The sequence below is a fragment of the Bactrocera tryoni genome, chromosome 3 (genome assembly GCF_016617805.1).
Source record: "Bactrocera tryoni isolate S06 chromosome 3, CSIRO_BtryS06_freeze2, whole genome shotgun sequence".
Taxonomy (NCBI): domain Eukaryota; kingdom Metazoa; phylum Arthropoda; class Insecta; order Diptera; family Tephritidae; genus Bactrocera; species Bactrocera tryoni.
In genome coordinates this window covers 59,738,070-59,765,369 of record NC_052501.1, presented here as the reverse complement: position 1 = coordinate 59,765,369, position 27,300 = coordinate 59,738,070, and the positions used below count along the sequence as shown (strand labels likewise).

The window sequence follows — 27,300 nt, the reverse complement described above, 5'->3', positions numbered from 1 at the left end:
GAAATATTCGCACCTGAACAATTGGACCAATTTGAAATATCAGTAAGGATTTTTAAGAAGGTATTTTTTACAGTATTTAGATTATTTTGTTTGGAGAAAAGCAGCACATCATCAGCATAAATAATATGCGAAATGAGTTTATGTTTAGACATTATCGTACTGATTTCGTAAAATGCGATTGCAAATAGTATTACAGACAATGGTGATCCTTGTGATATCCCGTTGTAGATATTGAACATATTAGAAAAAGTGTTATTGATTTTGGCCTTGAATTTCCGATTAATTCGGAATGATTTAATAAAGTTAAATATTTTTTCACGAATTTGCCGCTTCTCAAGCTGTCGAAGAATAACATGTGAACCAACTCTGTCGAAAGCTTTTTCGAAATCCAATCTGAGAGTGGATATGTGGTTTCTTTTCGATAAGGCAGTTTTGGCGAAATCATCAGAAGTGAATAGAGTAAAGCATTCATAAAGCCTTGCCCTACCTTAAATGCCACTAGATTTCGACTGAGGAGGTTTTTATTTAATGCGAGCCACGATGTACGTTTAGATATTTTTTCTAATAGGTTTCCCATGATACTGGCCTGTAACCAAGGACATCTGTAGACACTTTATTGGATTTAAGAATGGCTACTATCACCGCATTTTTCCAGCTTGAGGGTAAATACCTTGAAGTAAAATATTGTTATACAATGTAATAATTATTCTAGTTTTGAGACTTGAGGGACAGTTTTTTAGCATGGGATAGGAAATTCTGTCTGCACCGGGAGTCTTGCCTGAAATTGAAGATAAAGTAAAATCGAATTCAGCGATGGTTATATCAGATTCGGTAATATATGGGGGTGAGTGATCTTTCCTGTATCTTCTTCTAAGAAGCTCATTTTTATTTGATACAAACGAGGCGTGAAAATTTGAGTCGCTTGAATAATCGGACCATACAAAGGCGAAATGATTAGCTATGTCTTTTGAGTCGAAAATTGGGCCATTTGGAGTGTTTATACATTTAAGATTCGCTTGCGTATAGGAGCCTGTGAGCATTTTTATGTCAGCCCATCATTTTTTGGGATTTATTAACGGTGTGATAGCTTCGGTAAGTTTTTGCAAGCAAGCCCTCTTAGCCTCTTTAATATTTTTCCGAAACACTATATTTTATTTTTTTTGTATTTTATTAGATTATAAATAGAGCGAGTTGTTTTATAAATTATACGTAGTGATTGTTTTTCTTCTTTAAGTTTAGATAACTCGGTAGACCAATAAGGCACATGATTTTTGAAGGTTTTTTTTACCTGTTTGGGGGATTTAGAGGTGAGCAGAGGTTTTGATTATTTTGGTAATCGTAGCTGTTTCTTTATTTATATTATCGTCAATGGGATTTGCAGCGGAATAACTTTCGCAAAGTTGTTAAAATTTCAACCAGTTTGCCTTGTCCAGGAGAAATTTTGGCTTCGGCGACCCTTTTCTGGATAAAGGGGTTGATAAGTGAGTTATGATGGGGAAGTGATCGCTGTTATATAGATCAGTTAGTGTTTGGCTGTTAAGTTTGGGGGCGATAGCAGATGAACAAATGACCAGGACCATAGACCAAAAATGCGTAAGAGAACCGTCGTTTAAAATTGTCGAGTTTTCCGCTAATATAAGGTTTTCTATGATTTTACTTCTTTGGTTGGTACATGTGGAACCCTAAAGAGGACTCCAGGCATTGAAATCGCCAAGTATAAGTAAGGGTGTTTGGATAGGTCCGATTATATCGCGTAGTTCTTTTATATTATATACATATATATTTTATATTCTTTTTGGTGTGGTGGAATGTAAATTGTTAGGATGGTTAATTTAAATCCAATAAATATTTCTACTGCTATTATAGCATTACTAAAACATGTAGGGAGAAGTTTGTGTGGGATATCCTTCTTTATTAAAGTAGCAACACCTTGCTTGTTAGTATGATTTTGTGTTAAGTTGGAGAAATAGGCAGCGTATTGTTTAGGTACAGTAGCTGCGGAATTAAAAGAAAGGTGTGTTTCTTGTAGTGATATAACACTTGGTGATTGTTCTTTTATGTGTAATTCTAGGTCAGTGTAATTGTTGTAGAATCCGTTCATATTCCATTGGAGAAATTTGAACATTTCTTAGAAACGAGAGAATTGAGAAATAAGTGGGGAATAATAATGAGAGTTATTGTTTTTCATCGCCAGAAGTGATAATTTTATGATGTGCGATATGGTCTGTATAACTATGTAGAGAGAGATCGATGTTGTCTGTAGGGAGAGAGAGAGTTTGAATGTTTAGAGATTCTGTTGTGGATATTTTAGGAATGACTGGTATGCTTATTTTGGTTGGGTTTGTTTTTGTTTGGAGAAACGTTAGGTTAGGAAGGTTTTTTGTAGTTTCTTTTGATGATGAGTTTGGATGGTTAACAATTACGAAATTGTTTTTGTTTTCTTTAATAGTTTGCTTTTGTTGTGGAAGAGGGTAAGCTGTTGGGAGGGTGGTAGGGGAGGAGATGATGGGCGGTGGAAAATCACGTTAGTTTTTTGCTTGTTTGTATTTTCTTTTGTAACAGAAGCGAAGGAAGTGTTTGCGGGGGTCGGGGGTAATTGTTGTTTGTATAGCCGCATTGCTTCTCGCATTGAACATTTGTTTTCTGTTTTTATTTTTAGGATATTTTTGGATTGTAGGTACTTAGGGCAAGAGCGTGAAGAGGAAAGGTGATCGCCTGAGCAATTTGCACAAAAGGTGCGGTTGCATGGCGAGGGGAGATGAGGAGGGAAATTACACATATCGCAGGCAGGATTGTTGTTGCAACGTTTCGTTGTGTGGCCTAGAAGCTGGCAATTTTTACACCTCATGGGGTTAGGGAAATATGCTCTAATCCGCATTGTGCGCCATGAGACTTCGATTTTTTCTGGAAGTTTGTAGAGGTCAAATGAAAGAAGTATCACACCACTAGGTCTTTGTTTGCCTTCTATGTTTTTAGTGAATTTATAGACAGAAGTAACTCCCTGATCTTTTAAATTTTCAACAATTTCTTCTTCTGCAATGTCATTTAGAAATGGAGCGTAAATTGTACCTTCAGAGCAATTCAAATTGTCGTGTAACTTAACTTTAATATCGCAAATACCATTTAATTTCTTTGTTATAAGGAATTTTTCAGCAATCTTCCGATTTTTAACAAGTAGGAGTAGATCACCATCACGTAATTCGGTGATAGATAAAATTTCCTTACTAATTGATTCTAAGCTTTTATGCACAGCGAAACAAGAGTATTTGGAAAGTGTTTTGTTCGAATCTGATGCAGATATTAGAACTTCTTTTTAAACTGAGGCAGTTCTGGAAAATTTTCAAGTGGTTTATATGTAAGTTTTTTCCTTTTGGGGTTGGGGCTAGAGGCAAGCAAAGCAAACCTATTTTCCCCGAGGTTAGGCGGCCCTGGGGCCATAATAAATCAAATATTCACTATGAGAGAGATAGTCGAAGACTGCTACTTTTATATTTATCATTTTTCGTTTGCCAAATCGCCAATTAATTTTTTATAAGATCAATAAATTCTGATACGAAATCTACATGCGAGATGCATCGGGCAATTGCTTCCCAAAGGCAGAATATCAAAGATTTCGTAAAAATTTGTGAAAGGTGTTCAAATATATACAGTGAATCAAAAAAGCTTTGGCACACTTTGATTTTCTAAAGAAAGATAATTAAAAAGCAACAAAAAACAAGAAAAAACGTTAACTTCGGTTGCACCGAAGCTAAATACTCTTCACAGGTGCATTTCTGTTAGTAACTATGATCTGAACATTTTCTTCGGAGATTACATTGTTGCTTTACAAAATATTATATACCAAATTTCGTGAATATATCTTGTCAAATGTGAAAGTTGTCCATACAAGAACTTGATACCCTTCGTTCAGTTTGTATGGCAGCTATATGTTATAGTGGTCCGATATCGGCCGTTCCGACAAATGAGCAGCTTCTTGAAGAGAAAATGACGTTTGCAAAATTTCAAACGATATCTTAAAAACTGAGGGACTAGTTCGTATATATACAGACAGACAGACGGACGGACAGACAGACGGACAAGGCTAAATCGACTCAGCTCGACATACTAATCATTTATATATATACTTTATAGGGTCTCCGAGGATTCCTTCTGGGTGTTACAAACTTCGTGACAAGCTTAACATACCCTGTTCAGGGTATAATAATATCATTAAATTATTTTTGTACATAGTGTAAATGGTAGAAACAAAACAAAATGCAAGCGAAAACATACCGTTACATTCACCCCCAAAATCTATAAAAGAAGTCAGAAACAGCGAAAAACACATCAAAAAAGTATTGGCACACATCATATTTTTTGCATATTCCTCTTTAAGTTGAATTCCTTTGATCCCGCTTTTGTTGACTTCTGTTAAATATTGCATATTCATGAATAATTAGAGCAATTGACTTTTAGTAATGTGTTTAGCCTTGACATAGATTGAGCAAAATGGGTCGCGGATAAGATATAACCGTTGAAGTGCGTGTCTGTACCTGGAAAAAAAATCATTGCGCGATATAGGACAAATATGTACGACAGTGTATGGAATGTAATAAACCATTACATAAACAGCGGAAAAATAGAAAGCAATTACAGATCTGGAGGCCAAAAACTTTTTCTGATCGGGAGGAATGGTCCATTATTGGCGCAGTGGCAAAAGACCCAAAAATTTCGGCTGTAAAATTGAGTGAAAAAATACAGGAACAACTGGGGAAAACATTTAGCTCAGAGACAGTTCGAAATACCCCGCATAAGACCGGTTATCACGGTCGTGTACCTCGACGAAAGCTTAACATTTCAAAAGCTAACAAAAAAAGAGGTTGGATTTCGCTAAAGCTCACCTACACCAACCTGAAACTTTTTGGAAAAACGTGGTTTTTAGCGATGAATCCAAATTCAATTTATTTGGATCGGATAGGTCTCAAAAAATATGGCGAAAGCCCAACATGGAGCTCCAAGAAAATAACATCTTAAAAACAATCAAGCATGGTGGCGGAAACGTAATGGTGTGGGGGTGTATAACGGCAAGTGGAGTTGGGAATCTTATTTATTTAAGCCTTTTGAAGAACAATTTGCTTCCGAGCTAGGGATGGAAAGATTGTTTACAGAATCGATTCTCGATTCCGATTATTTTTTTTATATTTTTCGATTCTAAGAATCGATTAATCGACCGCAAGAATCGATTTTTTTCGATTTTAATCAATTTTAAATTAAAAGGACAAAAAATTATTTATTAAATCACAAGGCATAAATTGAATGAATAATTCAAATCGATTAAATAAAACACTATAATAGTTAAAAAGAATTATATTTTTTGTCTATAAATAATGTACCAAGAACATTACATTTCATATAAATTTTTTTTAGATAATTCAAGTTGTTTAAACAAGTTTAATAAAATAATTAAGCTAGACGTACTATTATTATATTTTAATTGCTTTCCACATTATTGACACTGGACATTCGACCCGTTGTTTATTTTTTAAGGTAAATTCATACAGCGCTAGGCGCCATTTTAATAAATGTATCGTCAAGAATTAAGAATCACGAGTTTTCTTGTGCTCGTATGTAGTATGTATAACTTGAAACTATGTAGTCACTTAATTAATAGTAAAGTCGAATATCAAGAATCGATTCTTAATCGACTTCGACTACTGAAGATCGATTCCGAAAAATCGATTATTTTACGAGAAAACTCGATTCTCGAGTAGAATCGGAATCGAGTTTACCATCCCTATTCCGAGCGTAACTAAATTGGGCTTAAATGGAGAAATGGCAGTTCTAGCAAGACAATGATCCCAAACACACTTCGCGTTTGGTTCAAGAGTGGTTAATTTATAACTGCAAGCACCTGAAAACACCTCCAAAATCCTCTGACCTCAATCCTATTGAACATATTTGGCATTTGCTTGAAAAAAAATTCTTAAAGCCAAGGGAGGTGCAACAAAATATTAAATATTTTCAATTTCTTTTTCTTCATCTTTTGTATTACCATTTTTATATTTTGTGCCTTTTTGTACTTCTTTGTATGAATTTTTTATTTTTAATTTTTGTATATATGTATGTATAAAAAAAACATTATTTAAACAAATATGTTTGTTTTTTGTTTGTATGTTCAGTTAATTAAAAGTTATATTGAAGCAAAGTGAAACAACTGAGGTGTGCCAAAACTTTTTTGATTCACTGTAACTATAAAGCCTAGAAATTTCGCTTGAATCAATTATTTCTTTCCCTCCCAAAAAAATCCTTAAAAAAATCGATTTTTTGAAGCCTCGAAAGCAGGCTCTCCCCTTAACACTTGCCATTGTCCGCGATTTTCACTATTTGGCGACACGAGAGAAATGAGATTTTGTGCGCACACAACGCCATACACGACACACATGTGCGCGCACCGATCGTAAAAAATCAAACATTTTCGCGAAAATGGATCGGTACGCGCACAAGCCCATACACGAGTAAACCGCATGCGCACACATACCGACCGAACGCACTTGTGTGTCGTGTGTGGGCACTTTAAGACACATAGTGTGCTCATAAACGTATATTTATGCATATATACTCATTTATAAATATGTATGTATGTATGTACATACTTATATTCAGCATAATGCAAGGGCACTCACTCTAGTTTGAAAAGTAAACATACATATGTATATCGAACTTGCTTCTTGTTTCAACGGATGCAGTTGAGTTATTTATAAATATAAAATATCGAACTTGGCTAACCCCCACCGTCATTTTTGCCTGCCGTTAAAAAATAATTAACACGACTATTTCGAGTTACTGTTAGAAACTACAAAAAAGTCAATCATCAACAATATTAATAACACAATATATGTATGTATATATATGTATGTATATAATACTCACACAAAATATTTACTGTATGTGTTGAGACAACGTTCTCTGTTAACTGCATGTTGAGTCCATGACAAATTACTACAAGAGATCTTTTATTGGGTTCAACAGTTGTAGTTATGTTGGAAACAGTAACCCATCCACCTGAAAATGTAGTACAGAAATCAATGCAAATGAGCACATATGTATGTACATACATAAGTATGTACTATACTGGTAAATTATATCATATAATTTTTAAAACAATAACATTAATGACAATTTTGACTTTCATATACCTTCAGAGCTGACATTTGTCTTTGAAGTGGCATTTCGAATTTGACGCCCGCCGACCATCCATTTTATTTCCGCTGGTGGATTGGACGGTGCAGTTGTACATGTTAGTGATACCACGTCTCCCACACGTGCTTCAGTAGGTCCCGCAATAGATACATGTGTCGGAGCAACTTGGGATGAAATGTAATGTGAGATGTGAATTATTTAATGAAAATAATTAGGAATTGCATATGTATGTATATACAAGTATGTATGTACATACATATGTACATATGTATATGGTTTATAAATATATTTCTGACCAATATTAATCGGAGTCATTTATTATTATATACATACATAAGTACATACATACGCGTTTGTCCGAACTACTTCACTTACTTATTAAATAACTAAATAACCTAAAAATATAACAATTTGAATATTCAAGTTACATACATATATGGTATGGTTGAGTATTCATATTAATTTCGACATTAGAGTGTGATCCAGCGCGTTGCTAGTATGATGGAACGCTACATACTAAATTTTTTCACCAAATGGCTTTGCTTATTAAAAAAATAACTTATAACACGTACATACCAAAGAACCGAGAACATGGAGTTTTATACATACATACATCGGAAGGCTTTAGCCTGATTTAGCAATTTGTGTAAAATTTTATTTTACACAAAAGTCGGTTGGATGGTGCTATAAGAATACAGTATGAATGATAGTCTATGGGCAAATTGGAAAACCCGATCCGCTCCGACTAAATAGAATAGACGTTAGGAGGAAAAGGGGTGACCAATGTGGTTGATGCGATTGAAATTAATACCATATCATATCTAGTAAGTAAGTGCTAGGTTCGGGTGCAACCGAACATTTTATACTCTTCCAACTTCCAAAGATTGCAGCCAAGGAAGTACTTTCAGGTTCATAAGGCCTGTTATTTTTCACCCGATTTTATTCATTCTAAGACACCGTTATAAGAAAAACACACACTCTCTATTTTATTAAGATAACTCACATATTGGCCCATATGTGCGGTACAAAGTTCGAAAATCTTTATATTAGCTATGTATATGGGGTTTAAGGGAAGAATTGACCTGATTGGTTAAAGGGAAGAATTGACCTGAACTATGATTTTGAGTCCATATGTTCAGTACCTAGTACTTTGACAGTTTTAGCTGGATTTGGACAATTTTTGGTCATAAGGTGGTATACTGTAAAATCATTATTCGTGCAAAGTTTTACCCCGTTATATTATTTGCTTCTTGAATTGTACACTGGGAAGGAAAGAATCAGATGGAATTTAAAATTGTCTTATATGGGGACGTCTGCTCCCAATTTCTATGTATGTATTAACTTTGTTTACGAAAATTCAGAGAAGTAACTAGTGCACTAGATGATCTTAAGTCTTTCCATAGGCCCAAAAAATAAACACATGCTTCCCACATGGAAACATATCCAAATATGTGCAAACATATGAGCAATTGTTAATTTGTCCTCTTGGTGTTTGAATGTAATAACTTATCTACTGTTTTGTATACAAGCCGAACAAATTAAATAACAAAACATACGTATACATTTATGTAAATTTATATACTCATTGTATTTACTAGTCCAAATTCACAAACATTTGTACGTACTTATATTTGTATATACATATGTATGTAGATGAACACTGCTACGAATATGAAGAATGAGTGCGCTTGACAACACTTGGCATATTAAACAGAAACAACGCCTTGGGAAAACAACAGCTGCCACAGCCTCATCAACTGTTGAGTCTCAGCTCCCCCGCCAAGTACTGGATGCATAGTCATACTCTTAGGGGTGCGTGGTCGTGATGAAAGCGCAATACTTAAAACTTGGATTTTATGCGCTCAATATAGGATTGTGTGAACCAGAGAGAAATGCGATTAACGTCTAGATATGCAACTGTATGCATGTTGAAAAAAAGAGGTAAAATGTGTACATCGGGTAGTTTGAAATGCTTTAAGGAGACGCATTTTGTTTGTGTGCACACATACTTATATGTAAGTATGTACATATGTATTTATGTTTATGTTTTCGTACATACTATGTACATATGTAGATATTTCTACATACATATGTACATAGGTATGCCGGTGTACACCCTGCAGAGAAGCAACAAATTCGTCAGGAAATGAAATGAACTGTGAGAAAAAAAATTTACTGAAAAACAATCGACTTTTACAAATTGTGTAGCATTTTTCTAATGAGTTAGTTTATTAGATCTGTGATTTTCTTCTATAATCCAGCACGAATTTGTTCCCTTTTTTAAATGGTATAAACGATAAGTTTTCTAAACAAAATCTGTCAATTAACCAGTTATGTAAAAAAAAAATCTGTTATAAGTGTAAGTATAAGAAAAAGACAGTGGTAGGGTAGGCAACAACACACATGTGTACATATGTACATATGTATATAAGTACATACATACGTATGTAAGTGAACATTTACTACATCCATATAGTATATGTACACATGTAAATAAGTACATATGACTCTTTGTTGATGTTGATTAAAATTATAAAACAACCAAAGACTACTAAATGATGTTAGGGGCTGGTAGAAAATTCTGATAAGAAAATAATCCCCTTCTTACCAAAATTTGCTACATATGTATGTATGTATGTATGTACGGAGCATACTTTACAACAATGTAAAAAACACATAACAAGCTAAAATATTACTATCCACTGCTTAATTCCTTTTAACTCAGGTGTAAGATGTCTCATGACTTCTCCAGTTGTTGTAATTACTCTTGTTTTTTCAATACCGTAATCAATATCGCATATAAAGAGCATTCTTCCTCAAACAAAAAAAGTACCTCCTACATACTATGTACATATGTACATATGTATGTATACCATAAACGTTCAATATTGTCCAAGTTAATATCTTCAGCATAAACATTAGAAACCAATTTTAACGTATCAGGAAGGTAAGGTACACATAAAGGCAGAGTACTTGGCCGTTCCGGTTACGTGAACTAAGTAGATTGTTGTGGGAACGGTAAGAAACTCGCCACACCTGTTTACCATATTGAACTAGTAACTAACAAAGTCAGCCTATAGGTTATGAATATTCCTACATTCATACATACATATGTGCACAAATATAATAGCACAAGGGCCGTTTTCTCAACAGGTTAAAAATGGTTTTCTCAATATCTGGTTAGCAAACATCAGCACTTAAGTTCTGGTAAAGTTTACTGAAAGAAGAAGTATTGCTTAGTTTCTAAGAAGAACATGAAATGAAAGCTGTCAGCTGTAAAATGTATAAGAAAAATTAACTGCAAAAACGTCGTTCGGAAGGTTACTATTTTGTCGCTCATTATCATTAAATATTATGCATATTTGCAATCATATATGAACATACATATGTACATATGTATGTATGGATATTACATTCAAAAAACAGGTTATTACATTTAATATCCGAATATAAAGTAAATATTAAATGAAAATTCAAAATGAAAAGAAATGGCGAATTGCGTAGGAGCTCCCTGTTGCAGAAAAAACACAAAGCGAACCACCTGAGTTTGATTTCGTCTTTCCTTGTCGTTGCCTCGCCTACGAAAACCGGTTTGGGTTTATGCAAATACATGGCTCATGATGTTTACACAGTTTTGCGTATTCACAATGCAATTATTGTGAACGGCTTTCCTCACGCATTCACTATAATCAAGCTATTTGTAGGTAAGCTAACTAATTTGGTGAAAACGGTTCTGTTAATTTAAGTAATAATCCAGTTCAACTACCAGCATTTAAGGAAAATATTAACCGGTTACTGAGAAAACGGTCTTAAATTGAACGAAAGAATTTTGATAATCGGAACAGTTAGTATGAAGAGAAAACCAATAACGTTTTGATTATTTCTTCAATTGCTGTTATCTAATTGAAACGCCCATAATTATACCATATAATATTTGTAAAACTACAGCTTAATTATCATGATTGCTGCATTTATACAGATATTTAAAAAAAAAACACTATAAAAAGGGATAGCAGCAGAGTTGCTAAAAATACATTAAAAAATAATTGAAGTAATATTTGAATAAATAAATTAATTTGCAATCCCAAATTAGAGACTTAAAGAAATTAATTTCTTATGCGGATTAAATATAAATTTTTGAATTACACATAAATTTACTTAAGTCTATATTATCTAGACATATATATGAACGTAATTATAATACGTTTACTTACAAAGTACAGTTATGTCTATTTCTGCTTTCAAAGGATTCTGTGACATTACGTTACTAGCTTCGCAACGAAAACGTGCATTATTATCGCTCGCTTCTGCTGTAAAGGTGTAGATATTTTCAGACAATCGTCCGGCAGTCCTTTAAAAATATAATATACATAGTTTCAATTAATTAATTTTTATACTCTAGCAATATGTTGTACACAGTATGATAGTTATTATAATTTGTATACCCTAGCATAATCTGGATGATAAAGTTAATTGGTTTCTAGATATCCATTTCATATCTCGGCAAACATTTACAAGAAAATTTGGAAAATAATATTTTTTTGACATCCTTATGTTAGAGTCTACATATGTATATACTTATATGTATTTCCCAATTAAATGAGACACTTTCACCTTACAACAGATAAATGTATCTCTAATTAAGATATCGAAATAGAGCAGCGTATATCGAAACACAATATGACTAAACGACTCTAAGCCTCCACCAAGTGCTGCATAAAGTCACCTTATCAACAAAAGACTCTACATGGTATAACACTGGCACAGTCTAATACAATACACCACACAATACAAAACCACACCACATTTGTTTTTACCCAACTAACAAAAAGGCAATAAAGACATAACCTATTCGTTATCCTTCATTCTTTCAGACATTTCCGTATTTCGCTCGTCGGCGCCTCATTTTTATTAAAAGGAACGTTATTCACGTTATAATACTAAATTATTTCATGATAGTCATTTTTATCTAACCTATCATATTAATCGCCAGTGTGAGTGCCACGGTAAAACTCAAATTTAAGTGGTGCCCAATAAAACGGGTATACAATTGTTCAAAATAGAACTACAAGTAGTGCCTTTACATTCTAGCATCACAGCACGAAACGCTAAAACAACACTACTCAATAAATCTGAAGGAAAAAGTTGGAACTGTTGTGCTAAGAATCTGTGGGGTATTTGACGTGTGCTGATTATGAATTTGAGTTAAACAATTTTCCATCAAATAATTACACACAACTGCAGTTTAGCATCAAATATGAACGACAAATGAAAACAGCTAATGTGTACAACTGTTAATGGCCGTTAAACTTCGTTCGCGGATATAAATATGTTATTCATTTGACTAATACAAGAAACTCTGTTGCTCATTTTACTCACCTGTAAGCCATTCGGATTTGAGAACCATTCTTATACCAAATTAATTGCGCTGGTGGATTTCCACCTCTACTCCGACACACCAATTCAACTGTTTGACCCCTTCGCAGAATCTCGCCTTGAGTATAACCCTCGATATATGGAGGGCCTGGTGGATCTAAAATATAAGCAATAACAAAGGGTACATATTATTAGTATGGTCGTTTACCAAACATTTTTATACTCTCGCAACAAAGTTGCTAAGGAGAGTATTATAGTTTTGTTCACATAACGGTTGTTTGTAAGTCCTAAAACTAAAAGAGTCAGATATAGGGTTATATATACCAAAGTGATCAGGGTGACGAGTAGAGTTGAAATCTGGATGTCTGTCTGTCCGTCCGTCCGTCCGTCCGTCCGTCCGTGCAAGCTGTAACTTGAGTAAAAATTGAGATATCATGATGAAACTTGGTACACGCATTTCTTGGCTCCATAAGAAGGTTAAGTTCGAAGATGGGCAAAATCGGCCCACTGCCACGCCCACAAAATGGCGAAAACTGAAAACTTATAAAGTGTCATAACTAAGCCATAAATAAAGATATTAAAGTGAAATTTGGCACAAAGGATCGCATTAGGGAGGGGCATATTTGGACGTAATTTTTTTGGAAAAGTGGGCGTGGCCCCGCCCCCTACTAAGTTTTGTGCACATATCTCGGAAACTTCTATAGCTATGTCAACCAAACTCTATAGAGTCGTTTCCGTAAGGCATTTCCATATACAGTTCAAAAATGGAAGAAATCGGATAATAACCACGCCCACCTCCCATACAAAAGTTATGTTGAAAATCACTAAAAGTGCGTTAACCGACTAACAAAAAACGTCAGAAACACTAGATTTTACGGAAGAAATGGCAGAAGGAAGCTGCACCCAGGCTTTTTTTAAAAATTGAAAACGGGGGTGGCGTCGCCCACTTATGGACCAAAAACCATATCTCAGTACGAAATATGGGTGAAATCGTTTCACAACCATGCCTTCTTCCAATATAACGATATTTTGAATTCCATCTGATGCCTTCTCTGTATAATATATACATTAGGAACCAATGATGATAGCGGAATAAAACTTACACAAATACGGTAATTGAAAAATATGTAAATGACGGATAATGAAATCTCGATTATCACTTTATTATGCGAGAGTATAAAATGTTCGGTGACACCCGAACTTAGCCCTTCCTTACTTGTTAGTGTATACTTTGAAAAAGGTATGGTATAATGTTTTAAGATGTAATATGTACATATGTATGTATAAACATATATTTTTACAACTCCCGGTATTATGATAGATCACTAACGCATTGATTAACATATTCGGCATAAAGCTCAATATTAACCGAATTTCTATTTTAGACCCTAAAGATAGGTCCAATATCAACAGTTTTTAGATAAGGAATACTTGAAAATTTTAGTCTGAAAACCTAATTGTTTTGGTTGTTTTATATAATGAAAAGTGAAGAAAAAACAGATGGAAGAGATGATAGTATTCCGATTTGTTTATTTTCATCGTTAATGTTATAGAAAGTGTACGGTTATGCCCATCAGCGTGGGCAAAAAACAAGGGTAAATTTTAGAATAGCATCCCCCGATTTCAGGCTTAACCCCGAAATGGGTATGTATGGATAGAGGAGGTCCTCCAGATTAAGAAAATATATATATTTAGTTGCCGCTGATTTATGGTTTTTGGGATATTTGCATTTAAAGTTCAAAAATTCAACTATTTAAAATGCGTGTTGCTCCCATTTATAATGAGTTTTATAGTTATATTTTTGGAACGAAGTTCCTTACGGCAGGCTTGGAGAAGATAGGGATTTTACTGCGGGACCTAACTGAAAAAAAAATGTGATACTAAAACCATAAGAAAAAACCCGTAAGAAAAAGACTGTAAGATCGCTAGGCATGAAAATCTGTAACATTATTGTGTAAGCAAATTAGTTTTGGGTGAAAATTGTGCTTGCACTAAGTACGTTTATGGGGAGTTGAATTGTTGCATATGTTTTGGCGCAGGTTGGTTAATGGTTTGAGTTTTTTTGTTATAATGCTCAAAATGTAGTATTTAAGTTTTATTTTAGCGAAAAATTATTGGCAGTTCCTTACGGCAGGCTTGGAGAAGATAGGGATTTTGCTGCGGGACCTAACTGAAAAAAGTGAAAGTAAAACCGTAAGAAAAAACCCATAAGAAAAAACCCGTAAGAAATAACCCGCAAGAAATAACCCGTAAGAAAAAGACTGTAAGATCGCTAGTTATAGCCTACATTTAGGTTTTGCAAAATAATTAGGCATGAAAATCTGTAACATTATTGTGTATGCAAATTAGTTTTGGGTGAGAATTGTGCTTGCACCATTTGCAATTATTTCTATTTTCCTATGTAATTTTATGGTGTCAAACAAAAATAAAGAGACATATTTTTTGTTATTTTAGTTTTTTAGTTATAATTTGAATTATTTTTTTTATTTTACGTAATTCATTATTTCTTAAAATACTAAATTTTCTTAATACTTATCTGTACTTAAATAAAAACTAATCAGCGAAATTTGAGAGAAAAATCAAGACAACATACATACATTAAATTAAGCACAATTTTTTTTTGCAAATTGTATCGATTCTACATTATCCTACCTGGTGTCTCACGACACCACATTTCTTTTTAACTTTTATATCTACTAACACTTCACTAATTCGTTTCTAACCATTAATTTTATATTAAATAGTGCAAAAATAACTTTTATTCAACATTTAACTTTTGTTCATTTATTTTTGTTCATACAATAACAAAAGGGTTGAAATCTACCTAATAATTAGTGTTACCTTACGTTCATATTTTGCAGAAAGACCAAAAGAAATAAAGAAAACAAATAATACCACAATGACAGGAAATATATAACACATTAGTTTTCCGCATAGAATTCCTTTCTGCATTGGCGGCCTCCGGCCGCGCTTCAAAAAAATAACCCTCGGTCGGACCAACACCTGGGCGTGCTCAGTTCTTTTGCGTTGAACTCCTTTTTGCCCGATCCAACACCGGGATTTATCAAGATAATGAGAATTCTGAAAGATTTTACATTACTCATCACACGACAATGAATTTAGTTATGACGTCATAATCTTTATTTTTTTTATTTTTATTCCATTACAAAATATGGTAACACTAATTTTTTCTTGTCTACAACCATATTCTTATTTTATGAATAAATTGATTTTAACTAAAGTTTGATATGGAATTAAAGTTATTTTTGCACTATTTAATAAAAAATAAATTATTAGAAACGGATTAGAGAAGTGTTAGTGGATATAAAAGTATAAAATATAAGTGTAAAATGCATTATAAATCGGAGAAACACGCGTTTTAAATAGTTTATTTTTTTAACTTTAAATGCAAATATCTCAAAAACCCATATAAGTCAGCGGCAACTATATGTATATATATTCTTGATCTGGAGGACCTCCTCTATCCGTACATACCCATTTTAACCCCGATCGGGGGATGCTATTCTAAATCGCAGCCAAAAACAAAATTGTGTTCCTTAGATATAGAGAAAATATCTTTTGAAATGAACAATTCTGGTAAAGTTTAAGCTCTTAATATTAAATTAACAGGTGGCTCACTGTGATTTTTGATTTCCCATGTAAATAGCAGGAATATTGTATTTTTGTTAGTGTGATGTTTAATACAATGCAACCGATATAAGCTTGATCCCGAATAAATTTTGAGCGAGTTGACTAAAAAAAATCATTTTTTGTAGATCGTTCTATAACTGTAAGAAATTACTAGACCAATTTCAATCCAATTTGGTACTTGACATTATTCCATTATCAATACATATGTAAGATGTGTTAGGAAAATTCAGTTAACGTATAATATTGAATATACTACTACTTCATTTCGAAAATGTGTGAAATTTCCGACTATTATGTATAACACAGCAAAAAATAATAATTTTTTTTGTTCGACTATTATGTATAACACAGCAAAAAATAATAATTTTTTTTGTTCGATAGATATATAAATTTAGATGTTTTCAAGTGTTCCCATTACGAATTTATTCATTTAAGTATTTAATGTGCTATTCTGATTATGATTATTGCATATCTTATATTTTGACTAATTCGCGGCTCTGTTAGTACCAAATAATATTTATTTTTTCCATCATTATTAGCCCTTTCAGCCCCACAGGCAAAGTTTAAAAAGTCAAATACACAAAAACTTCTTTAAAATAGACATCTTATTAATCAACTTGATGATCATGATCATCATCTTATTGATCATCAAGTTGATCAATAAGATGTTATTTTAAAAAAGTTTTTGTGTATTTGACTTTTTAACCGATGTCAAACATATATAGAAGTTGCTTATAAGCAACTTTGGGGCTGAAAGGGTTAGAGTTCTGTGATACTAAAAATGTTCTGTTTTATTTAATGAAAGTCTCCATTTGGATTTCAAACATTGTGAGATATAATGATGTTGCCAAATTGCCAGACTCGGTTTATTATATCAAGGGAAGTGAATGTTAGAGTGAAAATCTGCCCCAAAATTGTTTTCTTAAAATTATCCCTGTAATATTATTTTAATTACAGTTATAGAAAATACCCGATGTCATCACATACGGCAACTAATGTAGATACAGATTTTATCTCGATTATGACTATACCGGAAATTGAAGCTTGGAACAATTTGATGATAATAGTCAAAAATTTCCTAAGTAACTAAATACCAAGGAGGATGGAGTCATGTGTAGAAGTTCACGCATGTGAGGAAAGTTCTCTGATCGCCATTCACTTGGGAGTGGCCAGAAACGATTCTTTTACACATGGCTCAAGCAGCTCACTACTTCCGGTCCTTGACCAAGTATCCTCTGGGTAGCCTAAGAACATCCGTTCGAAGGCGAGCTAATGTGAGAAGGCAAAACATCCCCTACATAGGGTTGTACGCTGGGTTTGGGACTCGCCACGTAAAAACCAGTACCAATGAAAAAGAAAAAACAGTCTCGGATGAGAGACCCCCCTTTTGATGACGATCATGGCAAACGAAATAAGGACTACGATTTGAGGGCATGCACCTGGAATGTCCGGACCCTTAATTGGGAAGGTGCCGCTGCCCAGCTGGTGGATGTCCTCGCAAAAATAAAGGCTGACATCACCGCCGTCCAAGAAATGCGATGGACGGGACAGGGACAGATACGAGTAGGTCCTTGTGACATTTACTACAGTGGCCATATAAAGGAGCGCAAGTTTGGTGTTGGATTCGTGGTGGGAGAGAGACTCCGTCGCCGAGTACTATCATTCACGGCGGTGAATGAACGTCTAGCCACAATCCGCATCAAAGCGAGGTTCTTCAACATATCGCTGATTTGCGCCCACGCCCCGACGGAAGAGAAAGACGATGTGACCAAAGATGTCTTTTATGAGTGCTTGGAGCGCACTTATGAGAGCTGCCCCCGCCACGATGTCAAAATCGTGCTTGGCGACTTTAACGCCAGGGTGGGTAAAGAAGGTATCTTTGATACTACGGTCGGTACATTCAGCCTCCACGACGAAACATCCCCAAATGGGTTAAAGCTGATCGACTTCGCCGGGGCCCGAAATATGGTTATCTGTAGTACTAGATTCCAGCATAAAAAGATTCATCAAGCTACATGGCTGTCTCCGGATCGAAAAACTGCCAACCAGATCGATCATGTTGTGATAGACGGAAGACACGTCTCCAGTGTTTTCGATGTGCGTGCGCTCCGAAGTCCTAACATCGACTCGGACCACTATCTTGTTGCAGCCAAGATTCGCACCCGCCTCTGTGCAGCAAAAAACGCACGTCAACAAACACAAGGAAGGTTCGACGTCGAGAAGCTGCAATCACTACAGACAGCCGAACGATTTTCTACTCGGCTTGCACTCCTGCTCTCTGTGAGCACTCGTCAACAACTCGGTATAAGGGAACTGTGGGACGGCATTTCAAGCTCCTTACGTACAGCTGCAACCGAAACCATTAGTTTTCGGAAAATGCAAAAAAATAGCTGGTACGACGAGGAGTGCCGTGTCGCAGCGGAGAGAAAACAGGCTGCCTACCTCGCAACGTTACGATCGACCACTAAAGGTGCGGGATGGGATAGATACCGAGAGTTGAAGAGGGAAGCGAGACGCATTTGTAGACAGAAGAAGAAAGAGGCCGAAATGCGTGAGTACGAAGAGCTAGATAATCTGGCCGACAGGGGTAATGCTCGAAAATTCTACGAAAAAATCCGGCGGCTTACAGAAGGTTTCAAGACCGGAGCATACTCTTGTAGAACCCCCAAAGGTGATCTAATAACCGATGCCCAGAGCATACTTAAATTATGGAGGGAACACTTCTCCAGCCTGCTGAATGGCAGTGAACGCACAACGCCAGGAGAAGGCGAACCCGATTCCCCAATCGATGACGATGGAGCAGACGTTCCATTGCCCGACCATGAAGAAGATCGAATAGCAATTACCCGCCTGAAGAACAACAAAGTGGCGGGGGCCGATGGATTACCGGCCGAGCTATTCAAACACGGCGGCGAAGAACTGATAAGGAGCATGCATCAGCTTCTTTGTAAAATATGGTCGGACGAAAGTATGCCCAACGATTGGAATTTAAGTGTGCTATGCCCAATCCATAAAAAAGGAGACCCCACAATCTGCGCCAACTACCGTGGGATTAGCCTCCTCAACATCGCATATAAGGTTCTATCGAGCGTATTGTGTGAAAGATTAAAGCCCACCGTCAACAAACTCATTGGGCCTTATCAGTGTGGCTTTACTCCTAGAAAATTAACAACTGAGCAGATATTCACCATGCGCCAAATCTTGGAAAAAACCCGTGAAAAGAGGATCGACACAAACCACTTCTTCGTCGACAGCATGATGTCGGCCTTTATGCCGCGATGTCTGAATTTGGTATCCCCGCAAAACTTATACGGCTATGTAAACTGAGGTTGAGCAACACTAAAAGTTTGGTCAGGATCGGGAAGGACATCTCCGAGCCGTTCGATACCAAACGAGAGGTTTCAGACAAGGCGACTCTCCTTCATGTGTCTTCTTCAACCTTCTTCTGGAGAAAATAGTTCGAGCTGCAGAACTAAACCGAGAAGGTACAATCTTCTATAAGAGTGTACAGCTGCTGGCGTATGCCGATGATATTGATATCATCGGCCTCAACACCCGCGCCGTTAGTTCTGCTTTCTCCAGGCTGGACAAGGAAGCACAGAAAATGGGTCTGGCAGTGAACGAGGGCAAGATGAAATATCTCCTGTCATCAAACAAACAGTCGTCGTACTCGGGACTAGGCACCCACGTCACTGTTGACAACATGCGGTGTGTTTAACGTGGGTACCTGCTGACGACAACCTTACTCCACGGCGCTCAAAAGCACAGCGGACCAAAATAATGTGTTGATCAGCGCCCTGAGAATGCTAAGCATTTTCAGTACCAATTGGCAGTGTGGCATGGACACACTAACCACCTTGGTAGGGTTCGAGGCCCATCTAAAACCTCTGCCGTGCTTTGGGTCCGGCACCCGGTTGCAATGCAACTCCACATTCAACTGACAAGGTCAGTTCTTCCCGCATTTGGGTTTTAACCACAACCACCACGAATCTCCACAAAGGGCCAAACCCAATGACCAGATTGGAGTTACCACCAAGGGCAACTGCTCCCCGTGGTACCAGAATTAAGTCTCCGGTCAGACCTCGTAGCCAAAGCTACTACCAGTTGAGCTTCCATACAGCTCTGGACCGGTAGCCAGGATATTAGTCGCCTCTTACGACAGGCATGCCTTAGCACGGGTATATTCGGTTTCCGACCCAAAAAAAAGGTTCTGCGAAAGATTTATGGTCCTTTGCGCATTGGCCACGACGAATATCGCATTCGATGGAACGGTGAGCTGCACGAGATATACGACGACATTGACATAGTTCAGCGAATTAAAAGACAGCGGCTACGCTGGCTAGGTCATGTTGTCCGGATGGATGAAAACATTCCAGCTCTGAAAGTATTCGACGCAATACCCGCCGGGGGAAGCAGAGGAAGAGGAGGACCTTCACTCCGTTGGAAGGCCCAAGTGGAGAAGGACCTGGCTTCGCTTGGAATATCCAATTGGCGCCACGTAGCGAAAAGAAGAAGAAGAACTAAATACCAAATTATTAAAAAATTTTTCAAAATATGTCGATACAATTTTCAGCCACTAGGAGTATACAAAAGTATTTTTTCGGATAATTTAGGAAATTTGTGTGAGTCAAAAGGAGAAGAAATAAATTTAATATCATAATGCAGAAAAATATCGGTATGTCTAGCGATAGCTGTCCTGAAGCTCCAAAAATTTTTGAAAATTTGACAATTTTTTTTAAATAAATAAAAAAAATAAAAAAAAAAATCGGCCCACTCCGGGATTAGCAGGGATAGTTGTCAAATTAATTGTAGTTTTTTTTAGGAAAAAACAAAAAAAAAAAATGGCGAACTTTCAAAAAATGGCGAACTTCCAAAAAATGACGATTTTACTTAAAAAAACAGCTTATTTTATATAATTGATCGTGTTAAATTTTTTTCGTGTATTTTCCCGAAAAGTTAATTCAAAAACAAAAATTTAAAAAAAGGTCCCCAAAAGTCAATTTCTACAAAAGTTATGGCTATTTGAAAATAAAAAGGGCTTTTTTTGAAAAATTCATAACTTTTTTTGAAATTGGACAAAAAATTTTGAAAAAAATCTCAAAAATGTTTTTCAAAGGGTAGAAAAAGATGGATTCAGCAAAATCTAAAGGGGTCGGGTTCAAAAGTGGTCGATTTGGTATGGAATACCCCACAAGTAATATTACTATTGTGAGCAACGATTGGTTCAGAACGAGATAGCAATCAAACTTTGTTTTAATTGACGATCAGGTGAACATGCATACATACAATTGAAGCTTATTTACCAGCGTGGTTAGTGGTATCATCGTCTATTGAACGTAATTGCTTTTCTGACACCTGTCAATTTCCTTCGCGGAAACATGCAACTCCGGATTTATCTTAATAGACCCATACGTTCTAGATTTATTTGTAACATCGCAATCGCCGATGCCGATTAACCAGTACAATTTTTATGAAAAATATTAAATTTTCGGGCGTATACCTCAGAGTTACCCCAAAAAATTAAAATAATATACAATACATAGGCATGCAAATATGTACATAGATTAGTAATATTGAATAGATTTAATCACATAATGGTTGATTTTTATTTCGCAACAACATTCATCGAAAGAGTTTAATTTATTCGACATGAAAATGTCGAAAGCAAAAAAAATGGGGGCGGTTTTGACGATGGCGGCTTTATCTCAACTTGTTTGTGCGTATTAGGAATAATATGTATGTAAGTATATATTGTTTTACCGAATACTCGTGTAAATGAAGTTGATATAAAATATAGCTGAAATAATGCTGATTGTATCACATATAACCTGCTAATACTTCATTATACTTAAAAGGAAACAATCATATATGTATATAAATAATAAAAAAAATTAAAAATTTTATATTATATACAAGTAATATATGTATGTATAACAAATTATAGCACTCTTTTAGCCATTCATCCGTATGCATACATGTGTAGATGTGTGGTAGTAATATATGTACATACATAAGTATATATCGAAATACGCTTTACATTATATAGCATATAATATACAATAATTGAATTTAAAGCTGATCAACATATTATAATTGGTCAATATTTTTGCAATCCATATTAACTAACTAATTTTTAACTTGAGAGATAGAAATGGAGGACTAAGAACCTTGAGATGTTATAATGAAGAAGGCATTGGGTATACTCATGGCACATGCAAAAAACAATATTAACAAATAAGGAGGGCTAATTTGGGGTTATCGAACATTTCAAACCCTTGCAACTTGCCAGAATCAAGCCGGGAAAATACCTTCAGGTGTTCGAAATAATTCAACATTCGTTGTTCGACGAAATCGTAAATGATTGTGAATCATCATCTAATGAACAGAAGATCGGAATTCATTATATTAGGAATATGAAGATTGGACCAACGTCACTTACCGACATCCTTGGTATATGATTTGTTAGAATAATTTCAGCATTAAGCTATTTTACTCATCTCTCAATTTTAGTAAGCCGGAAGTTCGAAAATCTTTCCATTAGGGCTAAGGATCTGATTGATCTGATTCAAACCATTTTTGTCATACAGACATACTTTATCAAGAAAGGATTTTCTTCGAATAATAGATATAGATTTAACTATATTAAGAACTGGGGTCCACATATTCGGTATATGAGGGTTGAACAGTTTTAGTACGATTTGAACAATTATTGGTCATAAGGTGGCACATCTCATAGACACTATTCGTGCAAAGTTTTATCCGGATACATTGATTGGTTCTTGACTTGTATACCGAAAAGTTAAAGAATCACCTTGAATTTAAATTTTAATGTAGGGATATCAAGATAATATTACCTACCGAATTTGGTTGAAATTGGCTATTGTAGCTTAATTTTTTCAAAATTTTTTGCCCGCAGGTGCTACTATAATTGTCTGTGCCAATTTACACTTTAATATCATAATTTTGTGCTTAGATATGGCACTTTATACGTGTTTGATTAATGGCATTTTGTGGAGGTGGCAGTGGTCCGATTACGCCCATCTACTAATTTTAACTCAATTTATCGCTTGTACGGGCTTTTCTCGCCGTCTTGATCATTTATATATATATATATATTTAGGCCGTTAGGTTGCGAGAGCATGAAACCATTTCTTATGAATGACCAATTCAAGTACTATAATTATATTTATACATAAGGGTTTACAGAAACGTTAATAGGCTAAAATAAAATTGGAAATAATTTTTTTTCATTTCAAACTACTATTTACTTACAGAGAACGGAAAGCTGAACGGTCGACCGCAACGGCATATCTGGAGGCAACGCCTTATGCTTCGCTTGACAGGTATATTCCATAAAATCATCATCGGCACTTGGTTTTATATTTAATGTCGATTTTGTAGTGTAGCGTTTTGAGGAAGTCTCTTCAATTTTATCAACGCGACCTAAAAATATGGAATGGAACAGATCTTAGAAATCTTTCACTAATCAGCGCTGTCACGCAATCCAACGCAACAAAGGTAAGAATACAAATGTAAATGTAATGCATGTAAATTCGAAACTTTTGTTACCAGACTTAAGGGGGGAGCCCGGTTTAGAAGCTTCAAAAATTGATTTTTTTTTTGCTTAAGTCTATTTAAAAAATTATCTAAGAATATGAAATAAAAATAGTGGCCGAGCGTCTATCAGGTATATGAGCGCGATTTCTCGATTTTTCTTAATTGGCGGGCAGGATAGAAAAAATTAAAAGTCGTATGGAATTGGGGCAAAGTTTATTATCTTTGGCATTAAATTATCTTCTATTTTAACTAAAAAAAAAGAAAAGTCAAGTTTGAACATATTTTTAAACTTGTAGAACTTTACACTATTTTTGGAATTTTCTTAGTTTAACTAGAAGATAAGTTATGAACAAATATGAAACTCTTTGAATTTTTTGTTTCAGATAGAGATTGAGATGCATCGGGCAATTGCTTCTCAAAGGCAAAATATAAAAGATTTTCTATAAAAAAAATTTACGAATGATGTTTAAATATATAACTATAAACACTAGAAATTTCGCTTATAAATTATGTATTTCTTTCCCTCTCCAAAAAATCTTCGAAAAAATCGATAATTCTGAATTTTGACTTTTCAAAATATACAGGGTAGAAAAAAAATTTAAATTTTGATAAATAACACTGAAATCGACTATATTCAAATTGAATTTACGAACAAAATATAGATCCGCTAACTGCCACTCTACGAATTTCGAACTTACGTTCGGAATTGTTCAATTTGTACGATAGCTTTCCCGAAAAAATAGTATACGATGGATTGCGTGATACATAGAGCTGAATATAATATGATTTTTAAAGAATAAAAGTATTCAAATGAGTATTCAAAGTACAATTTCACTTTTCTATAATTGTCTTTCGACATTTAAGAAAATTAGGTATTTTTATTAAAATATTAATTACAACATTCTAAGATAGTATTATAAAATGTGTTAAAATACCTGCAAGTTCGGGGTATACGTGTTCAAAACTGGGTTAAGGGCTAAGTTCATGTTCTAAACACCTCATATTTTATATGACACAGAAGTTTATTCTAGACACTAAAATTTTGAAGTGATTCATATTATACACAAGGTGCGTTCCAAAGCAAACAGGACTTAAAAAAACAGATAAAAGGGCTTTTTCGGCAAAATTAATTTATTTTATTCAAAATAGTTGCCTTCTGCTTCAATACAGCTTTTTGCACGGTCCAAAAGCATGTCGAACGAGTATTTTAGCTCGTTGACCGGTATTGCCGCCATTATGCCGGTGCAAGCCATTTGAATGGCCTCTACGCCTGCATAACGCTTTCCTGTCATGGGCAAATGCATTTTTCCGAAAAGGAAGAAATCCAACAGTGCCATATCAGGTGAGTACGGGGAGTGGTTAATGGTTAAAATGTGATTTTTGGTCAAATAATCGGTGACATGATGTCTTTCGAATGTTGGATTCTGAGCACCTTTGGAACACACCTTGTAAATACCTTAACTTAATTTAAACATTACACCATGCCGTTAATTTTTTCATATAATAAGCTACAAGTGATATACATATCTAAATAACATTTCATAGTTTAAACAATTTGAAAACCTTTATAATCTTGAAAAAACCCAAAGATGTACATTTAGATAATTGTAAAACTTTATATTAAAGATCAAAGCCGGGCAAATACCTTCAGCGGTTGGCAAAACCTTATTCTGAAAACAAGTAAGGAAGTGCTAAGTTCGTGTGCAACTGAATATTCTACACTCTTGCAACTCGCCAGAATCAAAGCCAGGGAAATATCTCAAAGCGCTAAATGTCAACCAGATAATCGGAGTCCAAGCAATTATAAGTATATAGCTGTGATCAAGTTGAAAGGTGAATTTTGTCCATTTCATCTCCTTCAAAGTAATCTCCTACCGCTGCAATACACTTATGCCAACAAATTTTCCAGTCATCTTAGCACCTGGAAAAATCCTCTGTCGTGATGGCCATCAGAGCCTTCTTCGATTCAGCTTTTATATCCTCAATTGAGCCAAAGCGGCGTCCTCGGAGTGGTCATGTGAATTTGCTGAATGGCCAGAAGTTATACGAAGCTAAATCAGGCGAATGCGTTGGTTGTGGCACGGTATTAGTTTAAAATGTGGCGAAATGATCACGAATAATCAATGCAGTATTATGCATGATCGCACTTCTTTGTTCAATAAATTCAGACATAGTAAAAATCGAAGAATTCACTTTTAGAGCCTCACAAAACGACGCGTATAACAAATACTAATGAATATTCTGACGTGAAATTTATCATAGATGTCACTAACAGTACTACTAAATTACAGAAAAAAAATGTACTCATTCGAAAAACACGCGAAGTATAAATGAAAAATTCACCTTTCAATTTGATCATATACATATGTAAGTATGTATATATAACTTATTCACTGATCGACATGTTAGGCATAAGGTTTGTCAGAAAAGGAAAATCATTATTTGTAGAATATAGGAGTTGGAGGAATTATTGACCCGATTTTAACAAGTCATACACTAATAAAATATTTCCCGAGTTTCTTTAAGGTCATCACCAATCATATGGAGTAAAGTCAGCCGGATTTCCAAAAATTATATTATTAGTTACATGGGATATATGTAGGTCAAGTTTGAGCACAATTTTATCCGTTTTATATAGATTTATTTAAATATACTGTTGTAAGTAAACATGCTATCTCATTTTTATTGAGGTTACTCACATGTTGGTTACTATATTAGATATAAAGTCATCCGGAATTTCGAAAATATTTGTATTAGGTACATATATAGGGGCTTAGATAATTTTGGTCCGTTGTGGATTGGAAAATTTTTAGTTATAACGTGGCAGATGTCAGAGACACTAATCGCGTAAAGTTTTATCCTGATATGTACATATATTTTTGGTGTTAATTGTGTTATATGGGAAGTAATAGCATTCCGCTCATTTTCACACTGGAACATAAAAATATCGAGATAATGTTATACTATATACTAAATTTGGTCCAAATTTTCACCAAAATGTGTGGGCTGTGCCACGCCCATCCTGCGTTTTTTACCCCGGCTCCTATAAAGTTTTCCTGTATCGTCCCAAGTGTAAAATTTAATGTCTCTAACGTATTAATTTATTGTTTTATGACACAAGTTTTTAACAAAACCGTTATTTGTTATAGTTTTATATCTTAATTAAGCGCTTAGTTATGGCATTTTATAGATTTTCGTTTATCGTCATTTTTATACTCTCGCAACAATGTTGCTAAGGAGATTATTATAGTTTTGTTGTTGTTATTAATGTTGTTTGTAAGTCCTAAAACTAAAAGAGTCAGATATAGGGTTATATATACCAAAATGATCAGGGTGACGAGTAGAGCGAAATCCGGATGTCTGTCTGTCCGTCCGTCCGTCCGTGCAAGCTGTAACTTGAGTAAAAATTGAGATATCATGATGAAACTTGTTACACGTATTTCTTGGCTCCATAAGAAGGTTAAGTTCGAAGATGGGCAAAATCGGCCCACTGCCACGCCCACAAAATGGCGGAAACCGAAAACCTATAAAGTGTCA

General features: G+C 35.0%; 1 protein-coding gene and 1 long non-coding RNA gene across 6 annotated transcripts in view; one reads left to right on the top strand and one right to left on the bottom strand.

Annotated features, from left to right (window-relative positions):
• The window catches only part of LOC120770318 (nephrin), a 91,591-nt gene that overhangs the window by 40,842 nt on the left and 23,449 nt on the right, over positions 1-27,300 (bottom strand). For all 5 annotated transcript variants that reach the window (XM_040097697.1, XM_040097700.1, XM_040097696.1 and 2 more), the window contains exons 5-9: positions 23,479-23,649; positions 12,559-12,712; positions 11,394-11,530; positions 7,176-7,343; positions 6,910-7,041 (exon numbers count right to left, since the gene is read on the bottom strand). In XM_040097697.1, the coding sequence (XP_039953631.1) occupies positions 6,910-7,041; positions 7,176-7,343; positions 11,394-11,530; positions 12,559-12,712; positions 23,479-23,649 (762 nt within the window). The remainder of the gene's footprint in view (positions 1-6,909; positions 7,042-7,175; positions 7,344-11,393; positions 11,531-12,558; positions 12,713-23,478; positions 23,650-27,300) is intronic.
• LOC120770319 overlaps positions 12,648-27,300 on the top strand; it is a 37,980-nt gene continuing 23,327 nt past the window's right edge. The window contains exons 1-3 of the long non-coding RNA XR_005704924.1: positions 12,648-12,736; positions 23,481-23,549; positions 23,608-23,724. This is a non-coding gene — a long non-coding RNA (uncharacterized LOC120770319). The remainder of the gene's footprint in view (positions 12,737-23,480; positions 23,550-23,607; positions 23,725-27,300) is intronic.